General features: G+C 35.1%; 1 protein-coding gene across 1 annotated transcript in view; it reads right to left on the reverse strand.

Annotated features, from left to right (window-relative positions):
* Positions 1-13,050, reverse strand: part of LOC133619719 (ras-GEF domain-containing family member 1B-B-like) — a 41,949-nt gene that overhangs the window by 18,848 nt on the left and 10,051 nt on the right. Inside the window, exon 5 of the mRNA XM_072915388.1 lies at positions 10,510-10,677. Coding sequence (XP_072771489.1) covers positions 10,510-10,677 — 168 coding nt within the window. The remainder of the gene's footprint in view (positions 1-10,509; positions 10,678-13,050) is intronic.

The raw sequence follows: 13,050 nt of genomic DNA on the forward strand, positions 1-13,050 counted from the left end.
ATGTATTAAAGTTTAAAGTTATTTAGCCTACTTAGTTGTCAGAATCATGTTGAAAAGGGTTTTAGTACTCTTGATAACAACTAGCCAGCTGAATTAGGGGAGTTTGAATAATACACAATGGTTGGTAACAAGAAACTGACCTGTTTATTCAAGGATAAACACAAAATAGACAAAATTATACATGACAAACAGAAATGGCATCATTGAAACAAGGGCTGGGCGATATGGCCTTTTTTTAATATTGCAATATTTTAAAGGCCATATTGCGATACACGATATATATCTCGATATTTTGCCTCAGCCTTGAATGAACACTTGATGCATATAATCACAGCAGTATGATGATTCTATGTGTTTTGATTGATTGATTGAGACTTTTATTAGTAGGTTGCACAGTGAAGTACATATTCCGTACAATTGACCACTAAATGGTAACACCCAATAAGTTTTTCAACTTGTTTAAGTCGGATTCATGATTCATGATACAGATATATACTATCAGATATATACTATCATCATAATACAGTCATCACACAAGATAATCACATTGAATTATTTACATTATTTATAATCCAGGGTGTGGAGGGGGGCGCCGGATGTAAGTGTCAAAAAGACAGCCAAAATAGTCTGATATGAGAATAAATCTAAAGTTAAAATATAGGGTAGAAATGCACCCATTTGCAGGAAATGTAGTCTTGATTTTCAAAATTTTCTTTCAAGGCTTGCATGTCTACATTAAAACATTCTTCTTCATACTGCATTAATATATGCTACTTTTATACTTTCATGCAGAGAAGGAAATCACAACTAAAAAAATCACTAATTTTTTCATACGGTGTTGATGTGGAAATGTTTGCCTCAGCATTTTGATGGTGTGGACGTGTGGCACCGAATGGAGATAAGCGTCTCGACAGACGTCACAATATTTGAACAATGATGACGAAAACTGTTTTCTCAGTCGTGTCTGTGTGTCGAAAATTGTTATGCGCTTATTTTTTTATTTGATTTTGCGCGTGGCATAGATTTGCCATGCGCAGAGGACGCTTAAACAGTGCGCAATTGCACAGGCGAGCACCTTAGAGGGAGCGTTGCTCGCACGGCTGCGCTAGCATCACAGCTAACGTTAGCCATGCTGCTACCTCTCTGCTCGGGGAGGACGTATACGTATGTGACGTATGTCGTGACAGTATGTGACGTATGACGTGACAGTATGTGACGTATGACGTGACAGTATGTGACGTGTGTAAGAAGGTGCGCTTGCTGTCTGTGAGAGGGAGACACAGGAAAGAGTGAGAAGAGCCTGTCGTGTAATGCCAGCAGCTAAAAGCAACTGCGTGAGAATCCACAGACGTGTTGGATGTGTTGAAGGTGTGCTGGAAAATGCGGAACGGAAATTACGGAGCAGCAGAAAAGTGGAATGTATTATTTAAATCGGTGCGTTGGAAAACACGGACCGGAGTTTTTTTTTTAAACTGGATCTGGATCGGCATTTTCCCATGCCTTGCCGATACGCAATTTTTGGCAAATATCGGCAGCCGATCCGATCCAAATATCGGATCGGGACATCCCTAGTAAGAATAGTTTGAATGTTGAAGAGTTTGAATATCCAGGGAAAATGGAATTTGGTTTGGAACTTGGGAAAGTGTTAGTTGGATGAATTGAATATGTTGAAGGTTTGAGTCGGTTGAAGAATGTGCAACTTGTGGAAGTTAGAAAAATGGACAATTCATTTTGAATGGGGAAAATGTCCCTGAAAACTGGGAATTCTTGTTGAAAGAGAGCACACAGTTCTGAACAGGCTGAATATTTTGAAGTTGGAACAGTTTGAATCGGATGAAAAATGTGGGAATTGTGGACCTTTGAAAAAAGTTCAATTCATTTCAAAGGGAATTTTATGGAAATTTGGGAATTTTGGGAAAAGCGGGATTTTTTTTGGGAAAATGTGAAAAGACTTGAATGTTCTGAATGAGCTGAAATGGTTGGTGTTGGAATTTTTCAAATCGGTCGAGAAATGTTGAAGTAGCAACACTTTTATTTGAGAAATGATATTATGGAATTTCTGGAAAACTGGGAATTTTTCCAGTTCAAAAAACAATTGAGTTATTTGTCCTGATTGAGAGGAATGTTTGGACGCTGGAACGGTTAAAGTGGGTTTGAAAAATGTGGAAGGAGTAGTTGCCAGAAAATAAGAGTCAAGAAAGGGTTTGAAAAAATGGGAATTCCTGGAATTTTTTTGAACTTGTAAAAATGATAGTTTGAATGTCCAGGATGAGTGGAATGTGTTGAGGTGGAATGGTTGGAATCGGTTGAAAAATTTGGAAATGGTGGAACTTTGAAAAATGGCCAATTCATTTCAATGGGAATTTTATGGAAATTTGGGAAAAGAAGAACTTTTGGGGGAAAATGTTAAAAGACTTGAATGTTCTGAATGAGTTGAAATGGTTGGTGTTGGAATTTTTCAAATCGGTCGAGAAATGTTGAAGTAGTAACATTTTTAATTGAGAAATTATATTACGGAATTCCTGGAATTTCGGGAAAAACGGGAATTTTTCCAGTTCAAAAAACACTTGCGTTTTTTTGTCCTGATTAAGAGGGATGTTTGGACGGTGGAACGGTTAAAGTGGGTTGAAAAATGTGGAATGGAGTAGTTGCCAGAAAAAAGGGTTTGAAAAAAAAAAATCCTGGAATTTTTTCGAACTTGTAAAAATGATAGTTTGAATGTCCAGGATAAGTGGAATATGTTGAAGGTGGAATGGTTTGAATCATTTGAAGAATGTGGAAATGGTGGAAGTTTGAAAAATGGCCAATTCATTTTGAATGGGAAAAATGTCCCGGAAAATTGGAAATTCTGGGAATTTTTGGAAATTGTCAAGGGAAAGCCCAAGATTCCCGCATAGGCTGAACAGTTTGAAGTTGGAACGGTTTGAATCAGATGAAAAATGTTGGAATTGTGGAACTTTGAAAAATGTACCATTCATTTCAATGGGAATTTTCGGATTTTCGGGAAAAGCGGGAATTTTTTTGGAAAATGTGAAAAGACTTGAATGTTCTGAATGAGTTAAAATGGTTGTTGTTGGAATTTTTCAAATTGGTCGAGAAATGTTGAAGTAGTAACACTTTTATTTGAGAAATGATATTATGGAATTTCTGGAAAACTGGGAATTTTTCCAGTTCAAAAAACAATTGAGTTATTTGTCCTGATTGAGAGGAATGTTTGGACGGTGGAACGGTTAAAGTGGGTTGAAAAATGTGGAAGGAGTAGTTGCCAGAAAATAAGAGTCAAGAAAGGGTTTGAAAAAATGGGAATTCTGGGGATTCCTGGAATTTTTTTGAACTTGTAAAAATGATAGTCTGAATGTCCAGGATGAGTGGAATGTGTTGAAGGTGGAATGGTTTGAATCGGTTGAAAAATGTGGAAATGGTGGAACTTTGAAAAATGGCCAATTCATTTCAATGGGAATTTTATGGAAATTTGGGAAAAGAAGAACTTTTGGGGGAAAATGTTAAAAGACTTGAATGTTCTGAATGTGTTGAAATGGTTGGTGTTGGAATTTTTCAAATCGGTCGAGAAATGTTGAAGTAGTAACATTTTTAATTGAGAAATTATATTACGGAATTCCTGGAATTTCGGGAAAAACGGGAATTTTTCCAGTTCAAAAAACACTTGCGTTTTTTTGTCCTGATTAAGAGGGATGTTTGGACGGTGGAACGGTTAAAGTGGGTTGAAAAATGTGGAATGGAGTAGTTGCCAGAAAAAAGGGTTTGAAAAAAAAAAATCCTGGAATTTTTTCGAACTTGTAAAAATGATAGTTTGAATGTCCAGGATAAGTGGAATATGTTGAAGGTGGAATGGTTTGAATCAGTTGAAGAATGTGGAAATGGTGGAAGTTTGAAAAATGGCCAATTCATTTTGAATGGGAAAAATGTCCCGGAAAATTGGAAATTCTGGGAATTTTTGGAAATTGTCAAGGGAAAGCCCAAGATTCCCGCATAGGCTGAACAGTTTGAAGTTGGAACGGTTTGAATCAGATGAAAAATGTTGGAATTGTGGAACTTTGAAAAATGTACCATTCATTTCAATGGGAATTTTCGGATTTTCGGGAAAAGCGGGAATTTTTTTGGAAAATGTGAAAAGACTTGAATGTTCTGAATGAGTTGAAATGGTTGTTGTTGGAATTTTTCAAATTGGTCGAGAAATGTTGAAGTAGTAACACTTTTATTTGAGAAATGATATTATGGAATTTCTGGAAAACTGGGAATTTTTCCAGTTCAAAAAACAATTGAGTTATTTGTCCTGATTGAGAGGAATGTTTGGACGGTGGAACGGTTAAAGTGGGTTGAAAAATGTGGAAGGAGTAGTTGCCAGAAAATAAGAGTCAAGAAAGGGTTTGAAAAAATGGGAATTCTGGGGATTCCTGGAATTTTTTTGAACTTGTAAAAATGATAGTCTGAATGTCCAGGATGAGTGGAATGTGTTGAAAGTGGAATGGTTTGAATCGGTTGAAAAATGTGGAAATGGTGGAACTTTGAAAAATGGCCAATTCATTCCAATGGGAATTTTATGGAAATTTGGGAAAAGAGGAAATTTTGGGGGAAAATGTTAAAAGACTTGAATGTTCTGAATGAGTTGAAATGGTTGGTGTTGGAATTTTTCAAATCGGTCGAGAAATGTTGAAGTAGTAACATTTTTAATTGAGAAATTATATTACGGAATTCCTGGAATTTCGGGAATTTTTCCAGTTCAAAAAACAATTGAGTTATTTGTCCTGATTGAGAGGAATGTTTGGACGCTGGAACGGTTAAAGTGGGTTGAAAAATGTGGAAGGAGTAGTTGCCAGAAAATAAGAGTCAAAAAAGGGTTTGAACAAAAGGGAATTCTGGGGATTCCTGGAATTTTTTTGAACTTGTAAAAATGATAGTTTGAATGTCCAGGATGAGTGGAATGTGTTGAAGGTAGAATGGTTTGAATCGGTTGAAAAATGTGGAAATGGTGGAACTTTGAAAAATGGCCAATTCATTTCAATGGGAATTTTATGGAAATTTGGGAAAAGAAGAAATTTTTGGTGAAAATGTTAAAAGACTTGAATGTTCTGAATGAGTTGAAATGGTTGGTGTTGGAATTTTTCAAATCGGTCGAGAAATGTTGAAGTAGTAACATTTTTAATTGAGAAATTATATTACGGAATTCCTGGAATTTCGGGAAAAACGGGAATTTTTCCAGTTCAAAAAACACTTGCGTTTTTTTGTCCTGATTAAGAGGGATGTTTGGACGGTGGAACGGTTAAAGTGGGTTGAAAAATGTGGAAGGAGTAGTTGCCAGAAAATAAGAATCAAGAAAGGGTTTGAAAAAATGGGAATTCTGGGGATTCCTGGAATTTTTTTGAACTTGTAAAAATGATAGTTTGAATGTCCAGGATGAGTGGAATGTGTTGAGGTGGAATGGTTGGAATCGGTTGAAAAATTTGGAAATGGTGGAACTTTGAAAAATGGCCAATTCATTTCAATGGGAATTTTATGGAAATTTGGGAAAAGAAGAACTTTTGGGGGAAAATGTTAAAAGACTTGAATGTTCTGAATGAGTTGAAATGGTTGGTGTTGCAATTTTTCAAATCGGTCGAGAAATGTTGAAGTAGTAACATTTTTAATTGAGAAATTATATTACGGAATTCCTGGAATTTCGGGAAAAACGGGAATTTTTCCAGTTCAAAAAACACTTGCGTTTTTTTGTCCTGATTAAGAGGGATGTTTGGACGGGGGAACGGTTAAAGTGGGTTGAAAAATGTGGAATGGAGTAGTTGCCAGAAAAAAGGGTTTGAAAAAAAAAAATCCTGGAATTTTTTCGAACTTGTAAAAATGATAGTTTGAATGTCCAGGATAAGTGGAATATGTTGAAGGTGGAATGGTTTGAATCAGTTGAAGAATGTGGAAATGGTGGAAGTTTGAAAAATGGCCAATTCATTTTGAATGGGAAAAATGTCCCGGAAAATTGGAAATTCTGGGAATTTTTGGAAATTGTCAAGGGAAAGCCCAAGATTCCCGCATAGGCTGAACAGTTTGAAGTTGGAACGGTTTGAATCAGATGAAAAATGTTGGAATTGTGGAACTTTAAAAAATGTACCATTCATTTCAATGGGAATTTTCGGATTTTCGGGAAAAGCGGGAATTTTTTTGGAAAATGTGAAAAGACTTGAATGTTCTGAATGAGTTAAAATGGTTGTTGTTGGAATTTTTCAAATTGGTCGAGAAATGTTGAAGTAGTAACACTTTTATTTGAGAAATGATATTATGGAATTTCTGGAAAACTGGGAATTTTTCCAGTTCAAAAAACAATTGAGTTATTTGTCCTGATTGAGAGGAATGTTTGGACGGTGGAACGGTTAAAGTGGGTTGAAAAATGTGGAAGGAGTAGTTGCCAGAAAATAAGAGTCAAGAAAGGGTTTGAAAAAATGGGAATTCTGGGGATTCCTGGAATTTTTTTGAACTTGTAAAAATGATAGTTTGAATGTCCAGGATGAGTGGAATGTGTTGAAGGTGGAATGGTTTGAATCGGTTGAAAAATGTGGAAATGGTGGAACTTTGAAAAATGGCCAATTCATTTCAATGGGAATTTTATGGAAATTTGGGAAAAGAAGAACTTTTGGGGGAAAATGTTAAAAGACTTGAATGTTCTGAATGTGTTGAAATGGTTGGTGTTGGAATTTTTCAAATCGGTCGAGAAATGTTGAAGTAGTAACATTTTTAATTGAGAAATTATATTACGGAATTCCTGGAATTTCGGGAAAAACGGGAATTTTTCCAGTTCAAAAAACACTTGCGTTTTTTTGTCCTGATTAAGAGGGATGTTTGGACGGTGGAACGGTTAAAGTGGGTTGAAAAATGTGGAATGGAGTAGTTGCCAGAAAAAAGGGTTTGAAAAAAAAAAATCCTGGAATTTTTTCGAACTTGTAAAAATGATAGTTTGAATGTCCAGGATAAGTGGAATATGTTGAAGGTGGAATGGTTTGAATCAGTTGAAGAATGTGGAAATGGTGGAAGTTTGAAAAATGGCCAATTCATTTTGAATGGGAAAAATGTCCCGGAAAATTGGAAATTCTGGGAATTTTTGGAAATTGTCAAGGGAAAGCCCAAGATTCCCGCATAGGCTGAACAGTTTGAAGTTGGAACGGTTTGAATCAGATGAAAAATGTTGGAATTGTGGAACTTTGAAAAATGTACCATTCATTTCAATGGGAATTTTCGGATTTTCGGGAAAAGCGGGAATTTTTTTGGAAAATTTGAAAAGACTTGAATGTTCTGAATGAGTTGAAATGGTTGTTGTTGGAATTTTTCAAATCGGTCGAGAAATGTTGAAGTAGTAACACTTTTATTTGAGAAATGATATTATGGAATTTCTGGAAAACTGGGAATTTTTCCAGTTCAAAAAACAATTGAGTTATTTGTCCTGATTGAGAGGAATGTTTGGACGATGGAACGGTTAAAGTGGGTTGAAAAATGTGGAAGGAGTAGTTGCCAGAAAATAAGAGTCAAGAAAGGGTTTGAAAAAATGGGAATTCCTGGAATTTTGTTGAACTTGTAAAAATGATAGTTTGAATGTCCAGGATGAGTGGAATGTGTTGAAGGTGGAATGGTTTGAATCGGTTGAAAAATGTGGAAATGGTGGAACTTTGAAAAATGGCCAATTCATTTCAATGGGAATTTAATGGAAATTTGGGAAAAGAGGAAATTTTGGGGGAAAATGTTAAAAGACTTGAATGTTCTGAATGAGTTGAAATGGTTGGTGTTGGAATTTTTCAAATCGGTCGAGAAATGTTGAAGTAGTAACATTTTTAATTGAGAAATTATATTACGGAATTCCTGGAATTTCTGGAAAAACGGGAATTTTTCCAGTTCAAAAAACACTTGCGTTTTTTTTCCCTGATTAAGAGGAATGTTTGGACGGTGGAACGGTTAAAGTTGGTTGAAAAATGTGGAATGGAGTAGTTGCCAGAAAAAAGGGTTTGAAAAAAAGAATTCCTGGAATTTTTTCGAACTTGTAAAAATGATAGTTTGAATGTCCAGGATAAGTGGAATAAATTGAAGGTGGAATGGTTTGAATCGGTTGAAGAATGTGGAAATGGTGGAAGTTTGAAAAATGGCCAATTCATTTTGAATGGGAAAAATGTCCCGGAAAATTGGAAATTCTGGGAATTTTTGGAAATTGTCAAGGGAAAGCCCAAGATTCCCGCATAGGCTGAACAGTTTGAAGTTGGAACAGTTTGAATCGGATGGAAAATGTGGAAGGTAGAGCGCGCCAAAATCTGGAGAGGAAGAAGAACAATAAAAAAACATATGTGTGAATGCTTTGTAGCATTCACACAATTATTAACAAGAAAAACATAAACAATATTTCAAAGTTGTTTTTGTTACCCACATTCTCATATTTACTTTGGTTAAAAAGTGTGGTTATTATACAACTGTATACACTGTGAAGTTTATTATGATACTATGAATAGAATAGATTAGAAAGTACTTTATTGATCCCTGGGGGAAATTCAGCACCACGGTTTGCTCACAATAGACAATAAACACTTAAGTATTTTTTTATATGTGAATAATATAAATACAATCTATTATACAGCATTATTCACATGTAAATAACATAAATACAGTCTATTATACAGCATTATTCACATGTGAATAATATAAATACAGTCTATTATACCGCATCATTCACATGTGAATAATATAAATACAGTCTATTATACAGCATTATTCACATGTGAATAATATAAATACAGTCTTATTATACAGCATTATTCACATGTAAATAATATAAAGACAGTCTATTATACAGCATTATTCACATGTGAATAATATAAATACAGTCTATTATACAGCATTATTCACATGTGAATAATATAAATACAGTCTATTATACAGCATTATTCACATGTGAATAATATAAATACAGTCTATTATACAGCATTATTCACATGTGAATAATATAAATACAGTCCATTATACAGCATTATTCATATGTGAATAATATAAATACAGTCTATTATACAGCATTATTCACATGTGAATAATATAAATACAGTCTATTATACAGCATTATTCACATGTGAATAATATAAATACAGTCTATTATACAGCATTATTCACATGTGAATAATATAAATACAGTCTATTATACAGCATTATTCACATGTGAATAACATAAATACAGTCTATTATACAGCATTATTCACATGTGAATAATATAAATACAGTCTATTATACAGCATTATTCACATGTGAATAATATAAATACAGTCTATTATACAGCATTACTCACATGTGAATAATATAAATACAGTCTAATATACAGCATTATTCACATGTGAATAATATAAATACAGTCTATTATACAGCATTATTCACATGTGAATAATATAAATACAGTCTATTATACAGCATTACTCACATGTGAATAATATAAATACAGTCCATTATACAGCATTATTCACATGTGAATATCATAAATACAGTCTATTATACAGCATTATTCACATGTGAATAATATAAATACAGTCTATTATACAGCATTACTCACATGTGAATAATATAAATACAGTCCATTATACAGCATTATTCACATGTGAATAATATAAATACAGTCTATTATACAGCATTATTCACATGTGAATCATATAAATACAGTCTATTATACAGCATTATTCACATGTGAATAATATAAATAGAGTCTATTATACCGCATCATTCACATGTGAATAATATAAATAGAGTCTATTATACAGCATTATTCACATGTGAATAATATAAATACAGTCTATTATACAGCATTATTCACATGTGAATAATATAAATACAGTCCATTATACAGCATTATTAACATGTGAATAACATAAATACAGTCTATTATACAGCATTATTCACATGTGAATAATATAAATACAGTCTATTATACAGCATTATTCACATGTGAATAATATAAATACAGTCTATTATACAGCATTATTCACATGTGAATCATATAAATACAGTCTATTATACAGCATTATTCACATGTGAATAATATAAATAGAGTCTATTATACCGCATCATTCACATGTGAATAATATAAATAGAGTCTATTATACAGCATTATTCACATGTGAATAATATAAATACAGTCTATTATACAGCATTATTCACATGTGAATAATATAAATACAGTCCATTAAACAGCATTATTCACATGTGAATAATATAAATACAGTCTATTATACAGCATTACTCACATGTGAATAATATAAATACAGTCTATTATACAGCATTATTCACATGTGAATAATATAAATACAGTCTATTATACCGCATTATTCACATGTGAATAATTTTAAATACAGTCTATTATACAGCATTATTCACATGTGAATAATATAAATACAGTCTATTATACAGCATTATTCACATGTGAATAATAATAATACATGTACAATTCCCCCTACTCCCCCAAAAAAATACAAATAACAAATTGGTGCTTACCAGTTCAATGTGTGTGAGCTGTTGGGCGAGGATGATGGGGTCATGGCACACACTGAGGATGCCATTTGGCTTGGCTGCCAGGTTCAGTGCAGCTTCTTCATACAGGTCAAGTGCTGACAGGCGTTTGGTAAGACGCCGGGTCGTTTGCATCATGTCTCGCCACGAATACTGGTGAAAAAACATAAAACATACAGAATATGTTCCTCTTTGTTCCGGAGGACACCACGTCCACAGTTTCCAAAAACAATTTGAAATGTGGACTCGTCAAACCACAGAACACTTTTCCACTTTGCATCAGTCCATCTTGGATGAGCTCGGGCCCAGTGAAGCTGGCGGCGTTTCTGGGTGTTGTTGATAAATGGCTTTGGCTTTGCATAGTAGAGTTTTAACTTGCACTTACAGATGTCGCGACAAACTGTAGTTACTGACAGTGGTTTTCTGAAGTGTTCCTGAGCCCATGTGGTGATATCCTTTACACACCGATGTCTCTTTTTGATGCAGTACCGCCTGAGGGATCTAAGGTCCGTAATATCATCGCTTACGTGCGGTGATTTCTCCAGATTCTCTGAACCTTTTGATGATATTACGGAGCGTAGATGGTGAAATCCCTAAATTCCTTGCAATTGCTTCGTGCGAAATGTCGTTCTTAAACAATTTGCTCAGGCATTTGTTGACAAAGTGGTGACCCTCGCCCCCGTCCTTGTTTGTGAATGACTGAGCATTTCGTGGAAGCTGCTTTTATACCCAATCATGGCACCCACCTGTTCCCAATTTGCCTGTTCACCTGTGGGATGTTCCAAACAAGTCTTTGATGAGCGTTCCTCAACTTTCTCAGTCTTTTTTTGCCACTTGTGCCAGCTTTTTTTAAACATGTCGCAGGCATTAAATTCCAAATGAGCTAATAATTGCAAAAAATAACAACAACTTTACCAGTTTGAACATTAAATATCTTGTCTTTGCAGTCTATTCAATTGAAAATAAGTTGAAAAGGATTTGCAAATCATTGTATTTTGTTCTTATTTACCATTTACACAATGTGACAACTTCACTGGTTTTGTATATATAGACTTATTATTAGGGCCCGCATGGCCCATTGCATAAGGACTCCCACAGGGAGTCCTTATGCAATGGGACATAAGGACCTATTGAATTTGTAAGGTTTTATTATTCTTTTTTCTTCCGCCGCCACATTAAACTCTAATTTGACCCCCTTAACATGCTTCAAAACTCACCATATTTGACCCACACATCAGGACCTGCGAAAATTACCTTTTTTTAAAAAAACCGAACCCCAAAACTCAAAATTGCGCTCTAGCGCCCCCTAGAAAAAAACAAAACTAGACTGCCTATATCTCCCACTAGGAAGATCGGAGAGACATGAAACAAAAACCTGTATGTAGGTCTGACTTAGACCTAGTTTTCATAATTGTATATCATCGGGCAGAAATCAACAGGAAGTTGGCAATTCCCCCTTCAAGACAAAAAAGTACTAAAAACAGTCACTTTTGCCTCTTTGAGCTGTAATTTGACCCCCTTAACATGCTTCAAAACTCACCAAACTGAACGCACACATCAGGACTGGCAAAAATTGTGATCTAATAAAAAAACCTAACCCCAAATCTAAAAACTGCGCTCTAGAGCAATTTTTGAAGAAAACTGAGAAAAAACTGCTCCTCGGAAGAAAAAAAATGACAAAACTGCCTGTAACTCCCACTGGGAAGGTCGGAGAGACATGAAACAAAATCCTCTCCGTAGGTCTCACTTAGACCTACATTTCATAAATTGACAACCCCCAGCAAAAATCTACAAGAAGCTTGCTATTCCCCCTTCAACACAACATTTTTGTAAAAACCGGTCACCTTTCTTCAAACATTACCTCCTCTGAGCGTGTTTGTTGTTTCGGCTTCAAACTAACACAGGAGAGAGATTCAGCTTTTTTGATTAAAAGTTATCGAAAGAGTTTTAATACCGGCTCCGGTTTTGATTTTATGACCCTTCAAAGAGCCACTGCGCTGATGCTGCTGTTTTTTCAAGAAGGCTGCTTAAAAGCAGGAAGCACCAGCGTGCCCACACAATGCAGACAAGGTAGGTACACTACACAAAAGTATTGGGACAATTCGGACTAAAAGTAGACAAAAGTATTGGGACACTTATGACGAAAACTGAACAAAAGTATTGGGACACTTAGGACTAGCACCTGCCAAATACGCGGGCCCGACCAATGCTGCTTGCAGCTTTAATTTTGGTTGTTTTTGTCACAAAACTAACTTCAAAACGACAATTGCATGCATCTGGGCATAGCTGCACACGTCATTGGTAGCAATGATGGCTCCTGTTGTTTAGTTGTCCATACTCTCTTTATACACGACTCTGGGCCAAAATTAATGCCAGAGAAGCATTTCAGAGCTATCTCTAAACTGAAAGAACCATCAGGCAATTTAAAGGGCTAAAAAGGCATGCATGTGCCATCTCCTGGATAGAAAGCAGTGATTTAGTGGACTATAATATAATTTTTTCGAACAAATTGGCAAATCTGTGCTT

This window comes from Nerophis lumbriciformis, linkage group LG20 (genome assembly GCF_033978685.3).
Source record: "Nerophis lumbriciformis linkage group LG20, RoL_Nlum_v2.1, whole genome shotgun sequence".
NCBI lineage: Eukaryota > Metazoa > Chordata > Actinopteri > Syngnathiformes > Syngnathidae > Nerophis > Nerophis lumbriciformis.